Source organism: Coturnix japonica, chromosome 8 (genome assembly GCF_001577835.2).
Source record: "Coturnix japonica isolate 7356 chromosome 8, Coturnix japonica 2.1, whole genome shotgun sequence".
Classification (NCBI taxonomy): domain Eukaryota; kingdom Metazoa; phylum Chordata; class Aves; order Galliformes; family Phasianidae; genus Coturnix; species Coturnix japonica.
In genome coordinates, this window is record NC_029523.1 from 22,309,224 (window position 1) to 22,333,923 (window position 24,700).

Here is a 24,700-nt window from a genome sequence, read left to right on the forward strand (position 1 = left end):
AACGTTTCTTTAGGGTCATCTCTGTCTATCAGACCATTGGCATCTATTTGTCAAAGCTTGGTGTCAGGGATTCTGACACACCTCTGCTGTCCTGGGGGAAAGCAGTTCATTTTCCCTCCAATAATGCTGCAGCTGGGATTATGTTAATATGTATATATTTTTTCATCAGGAAAATCAAAACACTGAAGAATGAAGAGAGAAGAAATGAGTTCAGGATGAGCTGAAATACAAATTGTTTGGGGACTGCACTAATGAAATAAAAACACTAAATAAATCAAAGGGGGAGAGGTTTTACACAACGTAAAAAGCCTCTTTGTTCAGGGCTTTTCATTCTGAAATGGAAAGTCAAAAAAGATGACTTAAATTACAGCAACGTTTCATTATTTCCAAAATAGTACACTGTTTAAAAAATGCCACTAGTAACAAAATCCTCCAGTCCCGTTCCCTGTTCCCCTATCATTTTGTTTTCCAAAATGAATGTCATCCAGCTTCGCTGACGACTTTCCATTCAAAACTGTTTTGCAATGATTCTGCTACTGGTTTGAAATAATTGGCCTTGAATATCGAGTAAAAGTTCTGATGTGGAACATGGAAATAAACAACCATCCTCATGCCACAAGTCCACCTAAGCCACTCCATTTGCTTTGCCCTGACACCTCAGCTTGAGGATATTCTGATTTCTAATGGTGGAAATCATCCAGCACCATGAGAAACCACAACAGTACTAAATAATTCTATTATATCCTATGGCTAAACTATGTGAGTTTCACAGAGTGAATATTCGCTATGTTGTGGTGATGTCACTGCTTTATCTCACTTAAAAGAACAGCGGTATCTACAAGCAGCCATTAGCTCTGTATAAATATACCAGCCAAAAGGAATTATGATGATTTAACCAGGCTCCCAATTACTGAATCATTTATCAAGTCAAATTAAATAAAACCTGATGGAATTAAATTCTCTTGTAAGGTAAGAAAGTATGTATTTGAAATCCCACTCCATGGAAGTCCCAAGCTGTACCAGTATCCAGCATCCTTCTCTACCACCCTGCGATAAAGCAGATGCACCTCACAGACCATCCTAAACATCCTTCCCAACATTCATGGTGGGAAGCTGACAATCCAGAGGGGAAGACACCAGCAGCTCCGCTCCAGCAGGCAGGTGTGAAGCCCTTGAAGACACCACAACCCTGCACTGTCTGCAAAAGGAACAGTTCAGGTTCTCGTTCTACAGCAGAGAAGCATGGGACAAACCCAGACACAGAGCAAACTGCAACATCAGCCAGGCTGGAGCTCTGCTGTGGACAGGCAAGAATTCAAATTCACCAGCTGCTGCTGGTAAACCGACATGGTGACATTTAACAGCCTGCCCTCCAGTGTTGGTGCGTCTTTAAAGCCATTTGCACTGTCCTGTAATCTGTAGTGGGCTTCACAAACAAATAAACACTGTGCTTTCACCAAACCACTGCTCCGCTGTCTACTTCTCTAATCACAGTGTTTTTAATAGTGCAGTTCCTTGACAGTATCGGGAAATGCCATCAGAGAGACCTAATAAAAAGAGATCTGCAGTAAGGCAGCTTTGATAGAACGGATGTTTCCTACTATTGACTTCAAAGGAAAGAAAGTGAGGCTAATATTGTTTTGTTCAAGCACTTCTTTGGCATCGGCGCATGACACCATCCACACTAAGAGATGAAAACACTGCAGACTTCCACAATGTTCCCTTGAGTCAGGCATGGAAACTTTTTGTTTAGGTGAAGGATCTCCAAAGTAGGCAAGCTTGTGCACACAGACCTCTCCTCCCTACAGATGCAGGACTCTCTCAGACTCATCAGATGTAGCCCATTGAGATCCCAGTGCTTGCCCACCATGCTTTGTTAGACACAGGCCTTCCACTGACTGCAGACAGAGTAATGCTTGCTATCTTTTGGGAACCGAGATTCCCTGTGGGTTTCCTCAGTAGCAGTACCACTATTGTGCTCAGTAAGCCCCTTTTGCCCACATGATAAGCAGGTCTCAGTGCATGATGTGTTACAGAGGCAGTGCCTTCTGACGCTCAGCTGAAAGTTTTTCACAGGGTTTATGCCATGTGAAACCACCTGCGTCAGAGGTGTACCATGAAAATAACAGGAAGCACCGCGGGCCCACAATCTCTCATGCAATCTGAACAAGGATCTGTTTCATAGGTAGAATTGCCAATGGTAAGCTGGTGCAATGCAGTGATTTGAATGCAGGAGCTGCTCTGGTAAGCTGGAATTGCCTAAAGGTGCCTTTAGTTAAGTTACTTATCGTCTCTGAGTCACCAGTGCAGTACCTTTAGTGCCTCCCCCCTTAGGGGACTTGAGAGTTGACTGCCAAAAGCACAAGTGCTGAGTTTCACTGCGTATGGATGTAGCACCCAAATCACTGCACCAAGACTATTCCCCAAATGAATATATTGCACACATGCAAGAAAAAAAGATTCTGCTTCAAAGCCTTATCTACCTATGAAGAAACACAATGCCCCACAGGCAGGGGCTGAAATACACACGGGAGGCATTTGGTTCTTTGAAACACATGAACTGGAAAAGAGTAACAATGGCTGTCATCACCACCCAGCTCCATTCAGGATGTGCCATAAATGTTACCATACCCAATTTCTATCAGCGTAAGTGGCATATGCAGGAATTCCATAAAGGTGAACATATTTATCTCCTCTCACATCTGTGAAGGCCTGCAACAGAGTTTCCCTGAACACGTAAGCATGCAGGGATGAGAACTTCATCTGCTGCTCTTTATGAAGCCAAAGAAGCGCAAGAGGATAAACTGATAAGCCATGTTTGGATTTTTCCAAATCAAACAATTCCAGACAACAAAATTTACATTTACAAGCAGGGGCTTAAACCAAGGATGCAATATTTAGAGATCAGCAGGGTTCTACCCAGCGAAGCATTGGAATAGCTCTAAGATAGCAAAAAGATACAGCTATGAGAAACAATTTTTTTTTTAAATAAAAACCATTTAAGCTTGCTAATTTTTGCTGTCTCAGACAATCAAAATTCCAATTGTCTGGGACATCAAATCTAAAAAAGCATGAAATTAATCTTCAGAAGTTAAAGTCTTAAAGGCATTGCATCATTATTTTTGTTGGATATATTTTTGATTATAATGCAGATGAACCCCAAATTTAATAAAACTAAAATAACATGAGTTAAGTATGAAACATAACAGGATATTGCAAGAGATTAGGTAGTTTCCTTTAGACTACTTGCAGAGCCCAAGGAAAAACCAAACTGAGGGACTCAATGACGAGAAGGCACCAGTAAATTAGAATATTTTAACGGAGTATGAAAAACAGTATACTCATAGTACAGGCTTTGGCAACGAAACACAGCAAGCAGAATATGGATCTGCACATCAGTACTTCTCTGCACCAGATACTGTTTTGCTTGTCAACCGTCTGTAGTAAAGAAAGAAGCAGACTGGCTAAATTTAAACCAGCTGTAACGATGAGAGTGTTACAGTTGGACTGAAGGAAGCTTACCTCATGAAAGTATTGTGGAAACTGCTGTTGGAAAGATAATAAAAGGATTAACTGCAGTTTTAGTGAACCATTTACTTTTCAATCAAAATGTCTCATGTATTTCCTGTTCTCAAGTAGCTTGAATTCCAAAATTCCTTTGTCTATTACAGTACATAGTAGCAAAGCCTGCCATAAGAAATTTAATAATTTTACATGGAAAAATACTTTTATGTATGGTGGTGGAGGACTGCTTGCTGTTCGCCTCTCCTGAGCAGTTCGGTACCTCACAGCCTGTAATCTTACCGAGGGGAACAAAATTGAGGGCTTAAAAAAACTACAATGGGTAATTGTGAAATAGCGAAAGAAAATCTCCCACTACAAATACCAAGAGATGTAAAGTTACTTTAACAGAGCTACAGCAAAAATGAAACAAAATCTCAGAGCTGTATAGACACAGAATGAACTGCCTCCTTAATTTGCAGGAATAACAGCACAATTTGTTACCACATCAAAAGAAAAGCCATCATTTAAAATGACATGACATCACCGCACAATGAAACACTGCACAGCAACCCTTTATATTAATAACTTTTAGAAGCTGTGTTGCTGCTTTGGATCTTGTCCTTGCTAGATCAAGGTATTTCCAGGGTAGAAAACTAAGCTTGCGAAGAGGACATTTTTCGTGTGTCCACTTGGATCCAAGTTTGCTCCAACCCAGGATTCCAGCCTGTAACAATTAACAAACTGATAACTCTGCTGATACCAGAGAACGTTGCTCAGGGAACAGAAGAGTTAACTGCAAGTTCTGCAAGGTAAAGCTCCTAATCATGACAGAGGCAACCTCATGTAGGGGAACAACTACGATATCTGCTGGAATTACACATCTTTATGCACTTACATGCCAAGGCCATATACCTGCGTCATGAAGGCTATCTGAAATAGCTGATGTGAAGTTTTTTCCAACCTATTCATAATGTTGAGCCCTGTGATGTTATCAAAAGGCAGCTCTTTGAGGCGGATGTACGTAATTGAAAGGAGGAAGTTTTTAGCATTTGCTAGGATGTTACATGATTTAATGTCTCTGGTTTATCCAGTTTCCTGTAGGAATGGGAATGTAACATTAGAAATCTGCTATACAATACCTGTCAAGTACCTATTTTGCAGGAAAAGACAAAAAGTTCCCTCACCCATAGAGTCCAGTGAATCTTTCAGCACAAATAGTAAAGCTAATTGGGGTTTTCATGTTTAAATATTCCTTTTAAGAACTGTGAGATAAAAGTGGGGGAGAAGACCGACTTCATTACAGATGGCTAAAAACAGTCAATGAAAAAAGAAGGCTAAAATAAAATCCACAAACTTCCACAGCTTGTTTCTGCTTTAGTTCGGTAAGAAACAACTAACATTTGTCATTCTTGGATGATTTACGACCACAAAAAAGATATTTATAGGCATTTCAAAATCCTTCGTACTTTTAAATACGGATGGAGCTGCTTCTGGAAATGAGTGAGTCGGTTCATTCACTCAAAGCTGAGATAAATAAGTCAGAGACTTTCCATCTTATCTTGGACAACATGGTTGTGCTCTCTAAATATCTGTGTTATTTCCACTATTATTTGTGGGAATATCCACTGAGCAGTGCAGACCTTAAGATAATACTTTACACTTATTTGACGGCAGGAAGAAGACAGCGGTGTGATCGCTTACTTACAAAGAACATCTTTCACCTTGAAACATTTTTTAACACACTGAATAAGTTTTGTCCTTCCTTTTCCCTGCCACACCCATTGCAAGGCAGCAAGGTTTTCTCTGAACAACTGGGAAAAAAAAAGCAAGCTTTTTATAAAAGCATGCTTGCTTTCCTATTGCTCCATACAAAGCTACAGCTTGCCACGGAAAAGTCTGTCTTGATCTAACTTCCTTACAAACATTTTCCATTATATCATTCTCTGATCAAAACATTAAAATAGACATATAGTCAAAAATTCTGCCTATCAGAAACAACAACCTGCCCTCACAGACATTTCCTTTGTTTGGACTTGTCTCTGTGTGTGCACATGTGTAAGTGCACGCACGCACACGCGTGCGCATGTGGGTGTTACAAATAAGACTTTCCAAATTTCATAGCCCAATTTGGAAGCTTATGTCAAACTTGTTTTCCTTCATCTGTTTCAGTCAGGGCCTTATATCATTGTTGTCTCAAACATGTGGAAAGCTTAATGGAAGTCATTAACTTTTATTTTAGTTTGGCCATATTGTCATCATGGTGGGCAGATGCAGAGATGGTGCTATTCCCAAGATCTTCTTTTTGGAACACTGATGTTGTTTACATCTTCTTGATCAGAAGAGAACAATGGTTTTTACTTATTTTTAAAGCTCTGTTTCACAAATTAAAAAAGTCCCTGTGAACCTTAGGAAATGTACTCAAAGATATTCTTTCTTTTAACTATTTAAAATCCTTAACAAGTTTCTTTTTCTTTCCTAAACTAACAACTGAAACTTTTGCATCCACCAAACTACGGGTTACTGTTCAGCTGAAGGAATGAAAAGAATTTCATTAGATGTGTTTTATGTTTCTCGATTAAAAAAGTCACCCGAGGCTCAGTGACTTGTTTTACGTTAAGAGACTGCTGTGTGCTTTGATCATCACTTTATAAATGCTTTAATGAATATTAAAAAAATAAAGCGCTGCATTAAAAGTTAAGCTCTCGTATAGGGAAGCTGAATCCCTTTTCCAAGAGCTACAGTAACTCTTACTCCAACATTTCCTTCTATGCTAAGGTTTTCTCCAATTCTCCTTCAGTTTGCTGCAAATTGTTACAGGAAAGCACACTTACGTTAGAGTAAGTTCGAAGAGAGGGCAAAAAAGAGAGCAGAGTAATATGCTTCTATTCAAACAAATATATTCCAGACTTACCATGCACTTGTTCGGTTTTTCTCCAGAATGAACCCTCATATGAATCAGAAGTTTGTAACGAGCATTGAAGGGTTTATAGCGGCGGACGCAGCCTGCCCAAAAGCAGGTGAAGTCCTCTCCTTTCCGCTGGTCAATGTGTGTTTTTTCTATGTGTCTCACCAGTTCGTCTTGTTGGTCATAAGTGGCACTGCAGTCAATCCACCGACAGACCTGTTTGCCATTGCCGAGGTCCTGCTCATCCCCTTCACTGGGCTGAAGGGATTTCGGAGACATAGAGGCATGTAAGTGAGGCAGCGTCCCTTGGGTCTGGTTCAGCTGCTGGTGTAGATGGTAAGGGGGAGGCAGCCCTTGATGATGTCGGAAAAGATCAGTGGTGGAGGAATAATCGTCAGCTGGTTCTTGTTTTAGGAAACTCACCTTCTGCGTGCTGTGGGAGGTGTTTTGATGAGGAATGCTAGTACCATTCATCATAAGGCTGAGACTTCCATTCTCCTCGACTTGCTGCATTTGTATCTGCTCACAGTCACCTCTGTCACACTCGGTGGAAACAGGTACAAGACATGCTGGAGGGGAGGGAATACTGCAAGGGTTTCCAGGCTGAGAGCAAGACTGGGGCCGAGAGGATTTCTGAGCGCTGTGATGACTGATCTCCACGGGATGAGAGGAAATGCCAGCTGAATTAGTTCGCAGTCCATTCACACAGGTGACCAATGACGTCTGTGATGTGCGGATGATAGCTGCTATATCAATTCCTTCGGCTGAAGACGGCACAACAGAGATGCATCTCTTCTTCAGGTTGCTTGCTTGTAGCCTAGCTGAGTGCTGAGGGGTGCCAAGTGACAACGGACTCGGGGAGGAGCTGTGTTCATTATTAAACAAGTAGGAAGAAAGTGAATTTGTGAAGCTATTATTCATTAGGTCTATTTCGGGATGCAGACTACCAGAAGCTCTCAGCTCCATCCCCTCTGTAAGCCTTCTGTGTGTGGAAGCCTCAGTCAGAGCCTTATAATCACCGGGGCATTCTTGTTTAATGTGCTGAGCTGGGTGACTTCCATTCAGGCATGGAGCAGCAGAATCTACCGGGTCTTGAAACCTGGGTGACCTGTAATATAGTTTGTATTAAGCATCACTAACTACCACAGAATTTATCGTTTTTGTACAAGACACAACATTTGTAAAGCCCTGGAGAATGGAAGCGCTCGCTCTGCGCTGAATGTTGCTCGTCTAATGCAGCAATTACAACAAAAAATTCTGCAGTGCTTCTTCTACAATCCTTGTAAAGGCAGCATCGTTTTACACAGGATTAATTTTACACACTGAGTTATGCACAGAACAGCCAGTCTCCCCACCACTGCTACGGGCAGTTCATCAATCACAATCTAGGTTTTCAATGCATAATAGATCGGGCAAAACAATAGCTGAGAATGCAGTTTGATTGCTTTGGGCTTTTTTGAATTATTCAAATATCAGTGTTTTCCTCAGAGTGCACTGGGAAAATTCCGTGGCAACCTTGTTCACACAAAGCCAAGAAGGCTATAGCTGAATTCTGCTTATATGTGACAGAGATCTGAGCTTTGCTAAACTGAAAAAGAATAAGATCTGTGAAAGAAATAACAACAACAAAAAAAAAGCTTATGAAGGCCCAGGTCTACAAGTGCCAAAGGATGGTTCTGCAGAAGTGATTTTCAACCCCTTCTGATGTGTGCTGAGTCCAATCACTCAGGAAGCAGGAATCCCACACAGTCATTTCAGTAAAACTTCCAGGAAACATTTCTTTCTAACATTTTCCTCCAAGCACTGAGCAATTGGTTTATGCTTTAAAATGTATTAATAATAACCTCAGTGATAAACATTTAATGTGCATGACCCAGCTGTCTGTTGTTGCTTAGGATCAGTGGGAGCACCTTAACATATCCCTAAAGCGTGGTTGGGTTTAACCTGTGGCTTCACCATGCAGCAACGTGCCAGGCCTGTAAGAGGAAACAGTACAGCTGTGTGCAGGAAGGCTGTACCTGAACTAATAAACCCTCCAGAGAGGTCCTCCAGGGCTCTTATGCTGAAATGTTCCACATAAATGAATTTTATGCTTTCTGATGCTATCACCAGAAAAGCTGAAGAAAACCTGGCCATTAGGCAACTCTGTGTGATGCTGTAGCTGACAAACCTGACACATTTCAAAGGAAGAAACATACGTGCTTAAGATGTTGTAAATGTATTCACACGGTAAGCTGCAGAGCTGCAGAGTAAACAGCGCTTATTTTTCAACTTAGATGGTTTCATCTCTATTGCTTCCATCAGATCCCCACAGACATAAGGAGCTGGGACCACTAACTCGTCCTTGGTAACAGCTCTCAATTAGAAAATAAAACTTAAAGAAGCTTCAAAAAGACTTCCTGCCCATCAGATGAAAGCTGTCAAGGACTGATACCAGTCTGAGGCACACAGCTGGCAACATCACATCCAATGGTGACAGGTTTCTAAGCTACGCCAGTCTGCAGCCAGTTGGGAGAGAAATGAAATTCCCCACCATTCATTGCTACGGAACAATCAGATCTTGCATTTTGCCACCAGAAGTTTAAAAAGATCACATTTTAAAATGTTAGAGGTTTCCATAATCCATTAGTTATAATTTCTCCCTTTAGGTTTGCACAGTTGGTCTCTGGGTAAACTTAAAGCACCTGGTTTTGCAGATGGTGAGTTTAAAAAAAAAACACACACAAGTCTTCATACATTATTTTTTACCATTTACAGAACCATATGTCTGTAAAATATGTGGCACAAGCATTAGTAAAAACTCTTTACTGCACATGTTTGGGAAACCCTGCCTTGCTAGCTTGTAGCTCCAAAGTATGCTGTTCTAAAGGCTTTCTGAGAAAGGTTTTGTAGTGGGCCATGCCAGGCATGAGATTTCCTACTATTCAGCTTCTTCTGTATGAGAACTCCTCAAAATAATTCAGTTTGTACCACAGCTTAGTGGTCCCAAAGCCTCGGGCTAAAACAAACACAACACATTTCTCACATCACGTAAAGCTAATGCAATCCTTACATTTCAGCCTGCGATAATTGGTGTCATACTATTAAGCTTTATGTAAAGCTCCCATCCTGCCAGAAATCAATGTGAGGAGTTCAAGAAGGAGTCAGTGCGGGATGGATTCAGATGTTCATCACAAGAAATACTACATTCTCCAAGTTCCCACCAACATGAGTCTGCATTTCTAGCATAAGACCTTGCTCAGAATCAGGACTGTACTGTTGTGATGCAGCTACAGCACAAAATATGAGACACACAGAAGAGTTTTCGACCTTTTTCCAAGAATGTTTCAAAAGCAAAAGAGAGGAAGGCACTCAATTCCAGCATCTCATTGGCAGAGCCTTCTTATCCATGCTCTGCCTACATGATAAGTCCAGACTGCTCATGCAGATCAGAAGCAACACCCTTCTGGGCTCTACAGCTTTCTCCTTAGCACTAAGTGCTTTACATATCCTGTGATTACTAACTTTGCAGGGAGAATCTGGCTTTGTTTCAATTTCCTGATGGTCAACTGGTGACGCACTGAATGCCAAAGCTGCATGAAAGCAAACTGTATTCCTGGCAGAATTTCGCCATCACAACTCTAGGGAAAACCCTGCAGGTTTCTTCCAGCCCTGGGTAATGGAGAGAAGGGAAGCAAAACTGATGTGAGAGAGAGACAAGGTGTCTGAAACACACCGTGTGTCTCTTATACCATGTCATTATGCTATTTGGTCTTGCCATGGCATCTTGCTGTTACAGCCAGAGATCAGGTTCCAGAGCTGTTACACATAGCCAGTGTCATCTTAAGGACTTTATAATCCCTGGATATAAATACAAATTCAAAAGAAACAAATAGCCAAGAGGAGAGTGAGGGATGGCAGACTGCAGGGCAGCACAAGGAGCACTGTGTGGACACACAGACCTGCTTGGGCTGCACTGGGGGCTTCCAAGTGAGTGAACATGGAGAGGAGTGGGTTGGAAGAGGAACGTACCCCATGAACATATATCCCTTTGCAGGGAGCATCTGTGTACCAGTCTGAGGCTCAGCACACAAAAGCTGAGTGTAAGTCCTTCACTGGGTAACAGCAGCCTCTCAAGAGGACAGGAAAACACTGCTTCCAAAGAGACTCCCTTACGTGGTAACTGGAGCCAGAGCACGAGGCCAGCAGCACTATGCCAGAAGTGCTACAGTTCCCTATTGCCCTCAGAGGAAAAGACCACAGTATCTGAAATCTCTAGATTATTTACAAAACAAACGGACACTCCTTCACCAGCCACTGTAAATGTGCAAGCAGTGGTAACTGACAGTTTTAAGGAGCTGGAGGGGATTGTTCTGCCGCACATCCAGGGACCCTCTGCAACACTATCTGACTGCTCCAATGTCCTCCCTGGGTTTTATATGCTGAGCTCTGAGCGCAGTGTGGGCGGGTTTGCTCCATCTGATAATGGATGGTTTGACAAAAGGCCAACACCAGCTGAGTGCTGACTCCAGTTGTGGTAAGGAAGGTATTACGCCTTTTCCAGTCCCACACACATCGCCTTCACAGATAGCGTACAGCAGCAATTATATTGCACAACTTAAAAGATATTAATTGAGTGGGAAAAGAAGGGGCCAGGATGAAGAGAGACTGTGATTCTTGGGCTAAGGCAGTCATTGCCAGAACACAGTTTATGACAGAAAGTGATTCAGAGAGAAGCTGACGGCGATAACAAGTTTCAGTGCACTGAGGGGAAAAATAGACAAAGCCTACGATAACCCCAAATCCTGAGGGAAATTCTGGACTGCCAGGGGAGATGCTCTCTGATTTGTTTGGGTTTTCTTTGGATGCTGCATATCCAAGACAAGCAAAGTGGTTCAGAGATCAGTTTGGAAAACTTGCTTGGATTTGTATCTCCCCTTATTTCCATGCTGGTCACCAGAGCTGGACAGAACAACCAATCCATCTGCACTGTCTCCTATGCATGGACATCTGTCAGTTCCAGCCCTTTAACTCTCCTGTATCAGAGAAGGAAGGTTAAAATCTGGGGAGATACAGAGCACCCTCAGCTCCCACTGACTTCACATGAACATGGTGGGCGTTTGCCCCGACCCACCTCAGCTACATTCTCCTGCTCCTTCAGAGAGAGCCCTTGTCTTTTGTTACTTGTTTGTCAAGAACATTTACTGTCACAAGCACTGTGAACAGAAATCATCCCAGCTGCTGTCCACCTCCTCTCACATGCCAAGGTTCCAGTTTCTGTACCATGTGTGTGATGACAAAATTAAGACATGGTATCTCAGGGGTCCACAGCTGGGCACTGGCATTACCTTGTGAATCCTAGGCAGACAAAGGCAATATTGGCCAGGTGGACGTACAAGTAGAGCATGACATACCAACAACATATAAAGGATTGGAAGGGACCTTCAAGATATTTCCTGAACAATTCCAAACTGTTGCTTAGCAAGAAGCAGAACCTCCACGTTTTAGACCGTGCTATGAAGTACAGGGGCAGAATTTGGCCTGTCACCTGCCACTTTCTCATGTTATGCAGCAGACAATCCTTTACGCTGCTCTGGGAATCCTTCTCAAACATGAACTGGAAGGGGTTCATATTTCCAAGGGTGGGTACTGTGACCCATGGTATGCAGGTATCTGTCATTTGCTCATTATAGGTTTTACAAAAAGGTTCAAAAAGATCTAAGCAGAGTACTACTCTCTTCCTCCTTTTGTTTGCTCCAGCCCTAATTATCTTTGTTTCATAATTGTCCTCACTGACAGGATAAAAAAGTGTAGTAAGTGGCAATCCCAAACTGAATCACAAAGAAGCTGGGAGGAAATACACTTGAATACAGCTGCAACATCATCTACAAACCTTTGCAGCAATTGCAGAATATTTTGTTATGTGGCATGGATATTATTTGTTCTTTTCACACAGACAAACAAACAGCTCTTTCCACTTTCTTACCAAGTTGCTGTGTGTCCTCTTCCTAAAAACACAGATGTTCTTAACCCAGAAGTAAATGGAAAAGGGAAATATGACATAAATATGTACAGTAAAAACAGAAACTGCCAGATTTCCAAGACCAAGCTATAGTCCTTATTTCCTTTTGCTGTGACTGCAGATATCTGGGTCTGATAGTACCATGCAGAGTGGCAATTATGCCAAATATCTAAGATAAAGGCTGCTGCTTTACTGAGGTTTTTCTTTTCTACAGCTCTTCAAAAAGCTCAAGATTATCCTGTATTATATACTCTGCCAAAAAGAAGTAATTAAAATGGATGGACAGATTTAAATTTATAGCAGGCTTCTATTCACAATGGATGTCTGTTTAGGGTACTTGTTTAAAATCTGGTAATGTTAAATTTGTAACGACAACAACAAAAAAATAATGGAGTTCTGTGTTTTCATACAATTAATTCATAGCAAATGTTTAAATAGAGATTCTGTTCGTGGCATATCCAACTACATTGTATATATCAAAACCAGAGATCAAATTTTCACATTACAGCCTTAAAAGCAAATGCCAAGGATGTGGCTGTATGGGAACACTGAAAATACTTGATTAAAGGAAATGCTGTAGATATAAAAAAGGCATTGGCTTCCTGTAGGTTTGATGGTGGCATGTGAAATTGCCCTATGGGAGAAACTGGCTTTGGACATGGCATTGGTGTAGAAAGTGGAAGTACAGAGGAAGCAAATGTGACACTACCTAAACAGCTGGCAAAACTCTCCTTGACTTTTGAGCATGCTAGTAAAGTCCACACAGAGAAGCAAAGGGCTGCAGCTGCAAGTACAGTGACTTCTACCAGCACTGCCTTGGCCTGTTGTCTGCACACACGAGAACATCCCTGCAGTGAAAACCTGCAGATGAGCGGAATGGTTAAACAAGAATCCAAAGAACTTCCAAAAAGAGGCAAAAACTAAAAGTACTCTTCCTGTAGGATGCTGCTTGGATACACAAAATGCTACTGGAAACAGAAACAATATGGAGGCATTCCAGAGGAGCTAAGTGCATAGACCCATTAAACTTACAGTGATACCTTATGTCAGAGTGTGTCAGGTTCAGCTGACCAACATGAAGTAACCTCTCACAGGACAGTGGGTGGTCTCGCATAAGTGGGTTTCCTGTGTGGATGAACAGTCCTTGTCTGCAGACTGGTACAGAGCTACTCGTCATCTCCATGTCCATCATATTCTTCTTCTCAGAGATCAAGTTACAATGACTGTAGCCACCATTAACTGTCAAAAAATAACAAAAAAAATAATTAAGTGACCATAAGCCTTTGACTAAAAACTGTCTATGCGTCCTATTGCTTGGCATGTTCATTTTGGATCTCCTTGTGAACTTCTTGTAAATGGCACAGCAGTGGAAACTAAAGGTTTCCCAAAGAAGCAAAAATTAACTCCAAAGAAATAATAATCTGTGAATTATGAATTTTTATTTCTATTTATTTATTTATTTATTTATTTATTTATTTATTTATTCAGTTTTGCAGTTAATTTACACTACACTTTAAGTCAAAAAACCTTTGTGCAATAACTTCCTTCCTGACTGTATGTTTATGGTCCAGCCTTGCCTCTACCAGATTTCGTGGAAGAATATTTCAGAGTCTCGCTATTTTCAGAGTCCCTTTACTTTCAGGGAGAGCAGCTCTCTGAAAACAGTGATGTAAGGCAAGATTTTCTTTGCAGACAATTATCCCTGCAATTATGACCTTAGATGGGCATGTTACTCCTTTACTGACAGGTTAAATCAAATTTTGCTTCAACGTATATGTGTGACCAATGTGACTCATTACTATAAATGATGCTACAACTAGTAAAAATAAGCCCTGTTTTGGTGAATATTACATTTTACTTGACTTAGAAAAACAGACTAGAGCTATAGTAATATTCTTCAAAGTATAAATATATCCACTAGCAGTAATTCAATTGAAAAGAAAGGACAAAGGGGGAAATTAAGAACACAGATTGTGCTGGTCAAGCACTAATCATTTCATTTCAAGTGTGTTCATTCTGGTGGTGTTTTTTGTTTGTTTTCAGATGGGCTTTTTGTTTTGTTTTTTACCTCTAGGGAACTAGTCGAATACTCATACATGTGCAACTACAGAAGTATTTATGAGACATTTAACCTTCAGATGCTGGCTTAAAAATACCCAATACCATTTACCATCATTTTCATTATTGTGTATGAACCAAACTTTTATTATACTAGATCTAATATGTTGTGGGTTTGTTTTTGTTGTTGTTGCTGTTGTTTTTTTTCCCAAGGAAAACTAACAGCAAGCATATTTCTGTAGTGTACAGAGCCCAGAAAATAGCTCCTTCCCCCTGGTACCCAGTGCTCTTGGTCAGGGTATTACAGAGCCAAACTGCACTGCAGTTATTTCAAATTCTGCAAAGAAAAGATGGGCCATACTTAGTTTTACACAAATTAGCCATTCGCAAACGCACCAATGTTTGACCTCTACCAGGGTGTTACAAGGCATGTTTAATCTCACCATAGCTCTGCCATCTACCAGTTTCACCTTTATATCATTCAGCCATCTCAGAATGGGTGTTTAAGAAGGGCTCAAGCACCTCCATGATTTTTGTCAGTCACTGCTTTCACACAGCAGCTCCTCTACAGCCAATGTACCCTGAAAGTGCACGAAGGCCCATTTTCTCTTCTGTATGGCTGCTACCCCTATGGTTAATGAAGGGCAGTGGCAGAGCTTGCTACTGTGGTCCTCTACAATTACAGTCAGGGCACACTTTGAAAGCAATGAGAATGACATTCGAGTTTTTGGTGAGTATAGATGAGAAGAAACAGGTGACATGGAGAGGCATTAAAAGTCTCTGGTAACTGGAGAAATTGTGAAAGGGATCACAGCACAAAAGTCCATTCTCCTCTACTGGCCGGGGTCCACAGCTTCCCCATCATGCTTCACGGCCCCATTGTAAAGGGAAAGGCATGGCAGAGGAAGATGCAGTCCAGGCAAGGATCCAGACTCAGAGCAAAGAGTGGGTACATGTGACACCCAAATTACAAGTCTCTTGAGGCATCACTGTGACATTTCAAGAATAGAATTCCCTGTTACTAGTGAAAAGTTCTCAGTGTTTGGCTGGTACATTACACTTCTTGATTTCTTATTTGTATGATTTTTATTTTTTTAAGACATTGGAATCATTAAAACTGGAAAGACAATGCAGGGTTTTTCCTACCCAGCTCCAATCATGATACGGATGTATGTGGATATTGCTGTGTAGGCCAGCAACATCTTATGGAAATAAACTACATAACAATTTCAGGAAAAATGCGTGATATTTTACTGTATTTAAATTATACAAAACAGGCCATTAACATCCTTCATGGTGACAAATACCTATGTTTTAGTTATCTCAGCTTCATTTTCAGAGACCGTGATATTCAGGGATATTTGTATTAACAGTCCGCGGCTGCTGTAAATGACTGGAGATGCAAAGAAGATGCAGAAAAGCAGAACAACTTTTGTCTTGTGCAGGGCAATCAGTTGCATTTGGTGGATTGGGACTGAAGTGTCTAAGACCTCATTGGATGCCTTTCAGCTTACAGTGGGTGCCTGTGACAATTAGCTGCACCCTGGTTGTAATCAGGACATAAACGATTATTATATCCTTTGAAATCTACATCTCCACATTTATTCCAGTCCTATCCTGGCTTATTCCCATCACAACTGACTCATTTCAATGGCAATATCTTCTTTCCTAGCAAGACTGCACAGTCAGACTAGTGTTTGTTAACCTGAATTTATGAATCACACTGAAGTGGTATCAAAATACACTGCTGTACACTGATGAAAGATGCTCTATACACTTCTGAAGGCCACACCACCAAGAGAAGTTGTTACATCAGTCACACCTACAATACGCAGCTCATAGTGCTTCAATTCTTCAACCAGCAATATTTGCAAAACGTATCTTCTCTCCAAAACACTGAGTATTCTAAAGCTTTTAGATTCATACTTGATCTGTAAGAAAAGCACTTTCTTTTTTTTCCATTCTCAAAATGGCACAAGTCTGAAATCCACTAAAGCTTTCTAAAAATGCATTTTATCAATCTTACCATATTACCAAAACACAGAAACCCAAATTTTCCACTCAATGTTCAGCAACATCAACTGTAGCACACATTGATACCTATTTGTATGAAGACGGAGATTTCCTGGAATAATGTGAACATTATTCCTATGCCATCAAGAACAATTATCTTCTAACTATCAAATCAGAAAAAAATTCTCCCTGCAAAGGAACAGAAACTCATGCCAAACTGGCGAAATTGTGCATTTCAGACAACTTACCCCACATCTGCCTTCATAAAGTACCCCACAGATTTGTTAACAAGAGTTACAAATTCCTTGCACATCAGTGCCTCGTGTGACGTGACACCTGCACCAACGCACTCTCGAACGTGTCCACTACGCCACCATCTCACTTTGTCTCTTTTTCCACAAGGCAAACAGCAACAAAGACTGAAAGACTGTCTCCGAACGCAGACAACTGGAGTCAATGTTCAAATGTTCAAGCACATGTGAAAGCAAACTCATTGTCTCCAGAAAGAAAGGAAAAAATGTCTGGTTTACACCAGCGTAACTGAGAAGGGAATCTGGCCTTTTGACAACTGGCTTTTTATGCAATATTAATATCACTGGCTGGCATACATGAGATTGAAGCATTTTCCATGTCTGGAACTGCATCTCTTCTTTCACTGGTATCAGGGGGCCTTTAACCTACATACTGTAACTTACCAATACCAGATGAAAAGAGCACAGACTCCCTGCCTTCTACCAGAGCGTGCACCCTGCTTTCAGGAGAAAATTTCATAAATCCGTATAAAATACTAATCCTAATTTACAGAGAGTAAATCTAATAAAAGTGGAATGGTTTCCAGAAGGATCTCGTGGAAGCGGAATCCATCAAGGTAACTTTTGTCTTTTTTTGTCCTGCAGTTTTGATTTATATCTCTACATTTAAAATCTCATGAAGGGAATGGAAGAGGTTGACACAGTAGTGTGCAAATGCTGCAATCAGGCAATTCTTTCCATATGAGTAATCAGGTTAGTTCAGCTCTGGCTATCTTGCTGCTTAAATTCTGGGGTAACTAACTTTGGAGTCATGCCAGGTTATGTCATATGAGAATTGGTGCTGTTGATTTGACAGGGCTGCACACCTCGGGGAGCACCACTCACAACTGTGCAGACTCAGCCTGGTGTGTTATTGCAGAAATCCTCCTAGAGAAAAGGAGCACATCACACAAAGGGAAACCCATCTGTGCAACAACGAGATCAGCATTAAAAACAATCCTACCTGAGGGCAGTAGTTTTCCTCCTTCCCTAGTAGCATCTTGTTTACTGGTAAGGAAGACTTCCCTGTTACTGGTAAAATTAGCTATTAAAGTTGTAGTTGGAAAAGAACAAGAGCTATCAGAAGGGTACTTATCCATCAACAAACACACGTTACTTTGGTGTTTAACTAATTAAGGCCAATGAACAAATAACTGAAACGATGTATAATTAAAACAACTTGCATTCAAAATAGAGATCGATTTGAAATACTTCCCTAAAATACTTAGATGTCCCCAGAGCACTGTGGGCTTTGTGGTGAAGACCAAACTTAGGTCATTTGCTTTTTTTTTCTTACTGCTTTATTCTCTTCAATTACTTCTTCTTAAAAAAAAAATTCCCCATTCTCGGTTTTGTTTGGATGTGATGTCCAAAATATACCACAGCAACACTGAGAAATGGGACGCCACTGCTGGCAGCTGGACGAGTCGTGATGCCAGTGGAAGAGCAAAGGGGTCCAGATTTTCTCAAGCAAATTGAAAATCATTGGTGCTGGAGGAGACTATCAAAGCCCTGCAAGGGGAAGTTACTAACCCTAAAGGTGCCAACACAGACAAATGAGCTATTGTAGAGAAGGTAGCGTCCAGCTGATATTCAGCATCCCATTTTACTGATCTCCCTGTACACGTTTGCACTGTCAGGTACAGAACAAACTTCCAGGCATTTGGGCTTCTTATCACTTGAAAAAGGAAAGTTCTGCACTTTAAGAGACCTTTGCAACTTCTAACAACATGCGATTATGAAAGATGCCCTTGTTTAAGTTATACAGTTGAGACATGATCCCCAACCAGGACTGTTCAATTGTAATCATGCTGTTCTTTTTGTGCATTGGACAGCCAATGGGTTCAAAGATACGGGCTTTCACTATGAACATCTGTCACACACAGCTCCTTTGTTTCTTATATAGGGCCAAAGGAAGGTAAGAACTCCTTCCCCAAGAAACCAAGTCAAGAGACCTCTGAGCCTCTTTGGTTGCTGTTCGTCCCTACCTGAGGACTGAAGTGGTTAACAGTAACAGCACTGAATTTCCACTGACGCATACAAGAGTTCATATCTCATAAAGATGAATGGAGCAGCTCACACCACATTCCAGGGTCACCCCAGATTAGTTACATTCTGTTTCCATTTTAAGACCTATTTCATACAGCTGGTAGAGAATGGCCTTTGTGTGGTTTTGTTGGTTTTTTTTTTATGCCTGTGCAATACCTCAAGAAAAATGCAGTATGTGAGAGCCAATAGACTCTATTACAAAGCACACCATGATGAACAGTGAGAGTCAGGTGAAGAAACAAACTGTCCCATATCTGTGTATCAAAACAAAGGTGATAGTTGCTTGAAAATAGATACAAGATTCCTATTTGAGAATAGATACAGATGATGAGTATCTACAAGTCTGGGGACAGCCAACAGCAACCAATGGGATTAGAGGAAAAACCCTTTCCTCCAAGATTTTTTTATCTCTCTATAAAATCTCAGGACAGAAATACTACGTTTTACCTTCACATTGAGGTATGAGTAAAGACAGAAGGACTGAGAAAACTCCTGTAAACTCAAACAAACCAGCTCGTGGAATGAATTGCAGAGCATCCATTTTTAAAAACCTGTGAAAGATAAATGTAACCCATGTGTGTCTTTTCAGTAAAATCTGGGCCCTAAGTGTTGGCTGCATCTATATTTGTTATTTCACGTTCAATTTATCTTTAAAACAAGTTATTTGGATTGCACTTTATTTCTGCTCTGTGGAATTTCTTTTTGCAGACTATACGTGGTATTTAAAAGAGTGAATGAGCAGAATTGCCACTACAAAGAATGCAGCATTAACTTTCTATCAGTTCAATGGTTCAAAAATCTGAAGAACACTCCAGTAGTATGAAGATTTGGCTCCCAAATTTGATCCTTTCTTGATATTCTAAAATCATCTCAGAGTCCAACAGAAGCAGGCAAAGAATGCTTCAACAATTCTTCATGTCTTTTGTAGCTAAAATGGTTTGCGATGTTATGGAGTTCCGATTTCTACCAAAGACCTTCACAACACTTTCTGAAGTTTGCAAGCATGGCTGGGATTCAGGAGAACGCATGCCCTGTGCTTTTGGTCCCAGTGACTTCACAGCCTCAGCTGACGTTCCCAGCCAGGCTCTGGATGCCTAAGAATATAACCATTTTAGGCAACAGTGAATCGATCGTCAGAGAAGCAGAAACTGTCTGCTATCACAAGGAGTGTTTCACTACAGTCAAGTTTGGAATTCAGCATTCTTGGCTTCCTATTTGGATCTCAGGCCTCTAAATTATGACCCCAGACAAAGTTGAGAGCAGACTGAAAATGACCATTGCTCTTTCTGATGCAATCAGAACAGAACCCTTCCCAGCCTGATGAAACACAGGTCTCATCATTACATTCACTGTTACGGAGTCTCTTCATCTTCGAATCACCTTTTCCCTGTTGCCAGGCAATCTGAAAAATATTGTTCTCAGTACATCTGGCCTTTTTTGTGGTCAGTTATCCTTCCTTACAGTTTGGGTTTTAGTAGGGGGGGAAGGGGGAAAAGACATTAAAATGTTTTAGGAAAACACTAAGCTCAACAAACATTAATTAAAAAGGAAATACTAAAGCCTTTTTAATGGGCACGTGGAGAACATAAGCTCAATGTAATAAAATCTGATGTATTTCTTTTCGTTCCTTTTATAAGAAGACTATGCATGGAACATACTTAATTTGCAGCATTTCTGATAGGAAGGATAAATCATTATGATTTGCCTTGCTCTGCCAAACAGAGTACTTCTGCTGCCTTATGAACAAACACATTGGAAGGAGAGGCAAATACAGCCCTTGATCCCATTCTCCTTTCCCACTTCTCCACTCACTCCCACTTCCCTTCTGTTTCTAAGCTTGGTTTGAAACTTTCTCTTCCATTTCCACCTCCAAACCTTCCCTACCTGTGCCTCACCTTCCCCCACGTACCAGAATGCCACAGATGCAACAAACAGCCACTGTGCATACAAAGCCAGCACTACCAAATCTATCTCACTATTTAGATGCACAAGTTTCAACCCCACCTGGAGCTGGTCTCCCTTTCTGGAAAGCAGGCAGTTGTATTTGTCAACGCAGTGACATACAGCACATGGCAGATCCTGTCAGTCTACCTGGTCCCAGATCTTTGATTGACCAACAACCCGTGTGCCCAGAGACCAGAATGAGGACAGATCAACTCACACACTCAATAAATTCCACCGTGCATACTGGTGTAAGGCACAATGCAACTCTACACTGTTTACAATTATCTGTACATTCACCTGCCCCTGTCCCCTGCGCTTTGCTTTTTTTGTTGCATAAATGGGTACCACCAAGGTTTTCACAGCAGCCTATAGTTGGATGGGGCCTGAAGGTCAAAAGAAGTCCAGAGTGACTCTTTTAAGACAGAAGCTCACACATTTTCTGATGAGGGTACTTGAATTGTTCCTATTGTAAACACGCTTTCATCATCAATTACATGACTCCACTGAGAAGACAGGATCTTCCCATACATGCACAGTTTGAGAAAATCTATTCCTTTTGTTTTTTTCCTTCCAATTCATCTAATTCACTAATAGCCAAAGCATGTCTCCTATGAACAGCATGTGGGTTATTGCTTTCCCATTTACTTATTAAACTCTGAACTTTTAAACTCCCAGATCTCCACTCCCTACATTTTACTTAGTCCATTTAGTCTCTTTTCCATGGAACTTCTAGCCAGCAGACCATGTAAAGGCTCCACAGGGGTATGCGCTCTCCCAAACATTGGAAACACAAGGATGTGCTGGGAATGAAAGCTGGGGCTTTGCCATATGGCACCTTGCATGTGTCTTGTGTAAACATCTATGCCTCTATGCCCCAACAAGGAATTTTATGTCTGCCTAGCTCAGCATGCACCATGTATATAAAAAAGGAAAAAAACCCACCATCCATACTTACAGTTGAGCAAAACAAAAATTATTTCCAGCAAGATGTTGAGTTCAAGTGTTTAGAAACCTAGAAGAGTCACTGAGTCAGTGAACACTACAGAAGCTAACTTCTGCAGGGCAGAATCACGTGGGGTTATGCCCTCAGTGGTAAATATTGATTCAGACAGTTTGTTAATCTCCTTTACTCTGAGAGGCATCAGTTACTCTTCTCCACTGACAGCTTTACTCCTGGAGCTTCTTCCTGATTTTTCTATATAATAAATGAAAAATTAAAGTCAAAGATCACCAAAGGCTACACGTTCTCCCAACGCAACTTGGTTTTTCCATACTCTTATTGAGAAGACATCTTCACACACACACCCTCAATCTACAGTCACTGTTAGTCTCTCACACTCACCAAGTATAATCAAATATCCCCAATCAACCTCTTTGTGCTCTTGTGTAAACTAGTATTTACAAAGAAAACTCGAATTGCTGCCACAAACAGGCGACCATTTCACCTTCACAGCTTCCTTGTTCACATAGCACTTGATTCTGAATACAGTAATGGCTTTCTTGCAGCTTAGAATTAACACCACAAGAAAGGGAATTAAAAACAAATAAAAACAATCCCCCAGATATAAGCTGGAAAGAGCAACAGCCTATCCCCTCCACTTCTCATTTGCTGTTTTCATTGTTTGACATTTCTTTCTGTCAGGATTCTGGCATTATTTCAAAAATACAATATATTTTGTATCAAGTAATTTGCAATGCTGCTTTCTATTTTACCAGAACCATGCTTAGGATTAATTCAAGTAGAATTTACCCTTCTGTGCTCACTGCCAGTGAACAGGCCTTTTGTAGGCTCCCATAACAGAGCGAGTTCTCTGCACAAACCTGACAACTCAAATAAAAAGCTCTTGTTAATATGTACACCTATGCTCTTAGCTATCCTGCTAGTTTATCTGTATTCTTGGATAAAACACAGAAATCTGACATTGGTGAACTGTTGGTCTGACACAGTGCAGCTGGATTTGATTATTGCTGCTGCTTTAAACTGCCCTCTGGAAAATGCCCAGAAATGTCAGTATAGAAGAACTTACCGAATATCCACACAGAGGCAAAGGTTGCCTCCGCTATGGTCTCATCACTTAAGAGCACAAAGCAGTAAATAAGAACTTTCACTGAAGTGCACATACTTGCATACTGCCCAGACTGCTGTGCTAACTCTTCAGATTTACAGTGCTTTTTCCCCTGACCATCCCAGCTCTCAGAAATTCAAGAAGGGCATGAAATCTTTCTAACGTGCTGATCTAACTGATCCAAGCAAAGTGAGAAAGTAACCCATTAATCATATTGTCCACAAAGGGTCCTGCTCTATTCTCTTGTCTTGCCTATGATGAGGTGACCGAGTTTGTGAGTAGCAGATGCGTTCCAGAGCTACTTCCAAAGAACACAGCTCACAGAGTCCAGAAAGAATGTTGGTGTATTTGGTGCATTGTGTTTCCTATGGCACATCCCTTTTAACCACATGCAGATGGATCTAGGGTTTATCTTGTAGAAAGACATCAAATATCACAGTGGAATCTTTAAATGACGGAGAACTGCTTCAGTGGCAGTTTGTTCAGAGCATGAATTTTATATAGCTTGAGCTTGTTTGACTTCTTTTTATAGGCACTGGCTCATTCCACCTGTGTGTGTGCAAGATTGAGACACAAGAAGTACCCAGAGCTTTCTCCCTCTCGACTTTGTTCCTGCCTTTCTCCAGTGACTAACTGAGCTTCATCTTTTCACAGCAAGGCGTATTTGCCAGATCACGAATGATTTGTATGAATCTTTTCTTAACAACAGCCAGTTTTTCTGGGGAACCTTGTTAAATTGTCAACGCTGGAGCAGTACGAAACTAGAGCCGTTCATAACTTATAAGACAACAAAATCATTTTCTGCCTGATATGTGCATAAACAGAGCTCTCTTAAATTATTATTATTATGTTCCATCATCAGAGTACAAACACTTGTTCAACCAGCAAATTCTGAATGCTTTACCTGAGGCTGCCTCGCTGGGTCCTTTAAATCTCTCAGGGTTTTGGGGAGAAAGAAGGATGGTTATTCTGGTTTTGTGAGTGCGTGACTGTAATGCAAGCTCTGCTGAGAAATTAAGTCACCAAATTACACTACTGCGCCTCTAAACTTAATGACCTAGAATGAGTTCTGCTGTCGATGGGCCTAACTCAATAGGCACCACTGAAAACAATGGAGTCCCCCAGCGTGTGACCAAAAAAGAAATAAAAACTTTTTAAGGAATGTAGCAACTGCAGAAGCTCAGTAACCACTTATGAAACTGAGGGGGGAAAATCAGTCATTTGAATTTTTTGTTTACAGGCAAAAAGGGCTCCAGCAATAGAGTCACTGAGTGTGAGATTTCTGCTGTTTTAATTTAGCCTTTCTTAGGTTTGCCTTGTTTGGTTTAGCACAAGTTCTGCAGAATACATCTAAACTCTGTGGCTGATTTGCAAAAGGAGCAGAGTGGGACTAACTGAAGCCATTTAAAAACTAAAGAAGCTGGAAGCAGAATGCATGTGTTATCCAAGCCCTATGCTAAGCCATAGCCTTTCAAAGCTGAAATGATTGCCAAAAGAGCAGCAGGCTCACAAAAATCCATTTTTACCTGGTAGAAACTTCATGCAATCCTGAGCAAAGAAACTGTCTTAGATGGGAGAAAGGGAAACTTCACAAGTATCCAAAAAGAGAAAAACCAGTTCCTTCTCATTCTCAAAACCCTCCATCTGCATGGATTGTAACAGTCAGAAAGAGGGAAAAGAGGAGAGCAGTGCAGTGCCATAATCACCGCTTTTAACATGATAGAAGCAAGTCTGAATTATTTGCACTGAAACTCAGTAGTAATAGTTATCCTAGAAGAAAAGCGAGGAAAGAAGGGTGGAGCAACAACAAATCTTGAGCTACCAAGTCATAGAATCGCACAGAATCACAGAATGGCCTGGGTTGGAAGGG

General features: G+C 41.0%; 1 protein-coding gene across 1 annotated transcript in view; it reads right to left on the reverse strand.

The window, feature by feature from the left end:
- The window catches only part of GLIS1 (GLIS family zinc finger 1), a 167,095-nt gene that overhangs the window by 77,663 nt on the left and 64,732 nt on the right, over positions 1 to 24,700 (reverse strand). Inside the window, 2 exon segments of the mRNA XM_015870832.2 lie at positions 6,416 to 7,517; positions 13,451 to 13,649. Of these exon segments, the coding sequence (XP_015726318.1) occupies positions 6,416 to 7,517; positions 13,451 to 13,649 (1,301 nt within the window).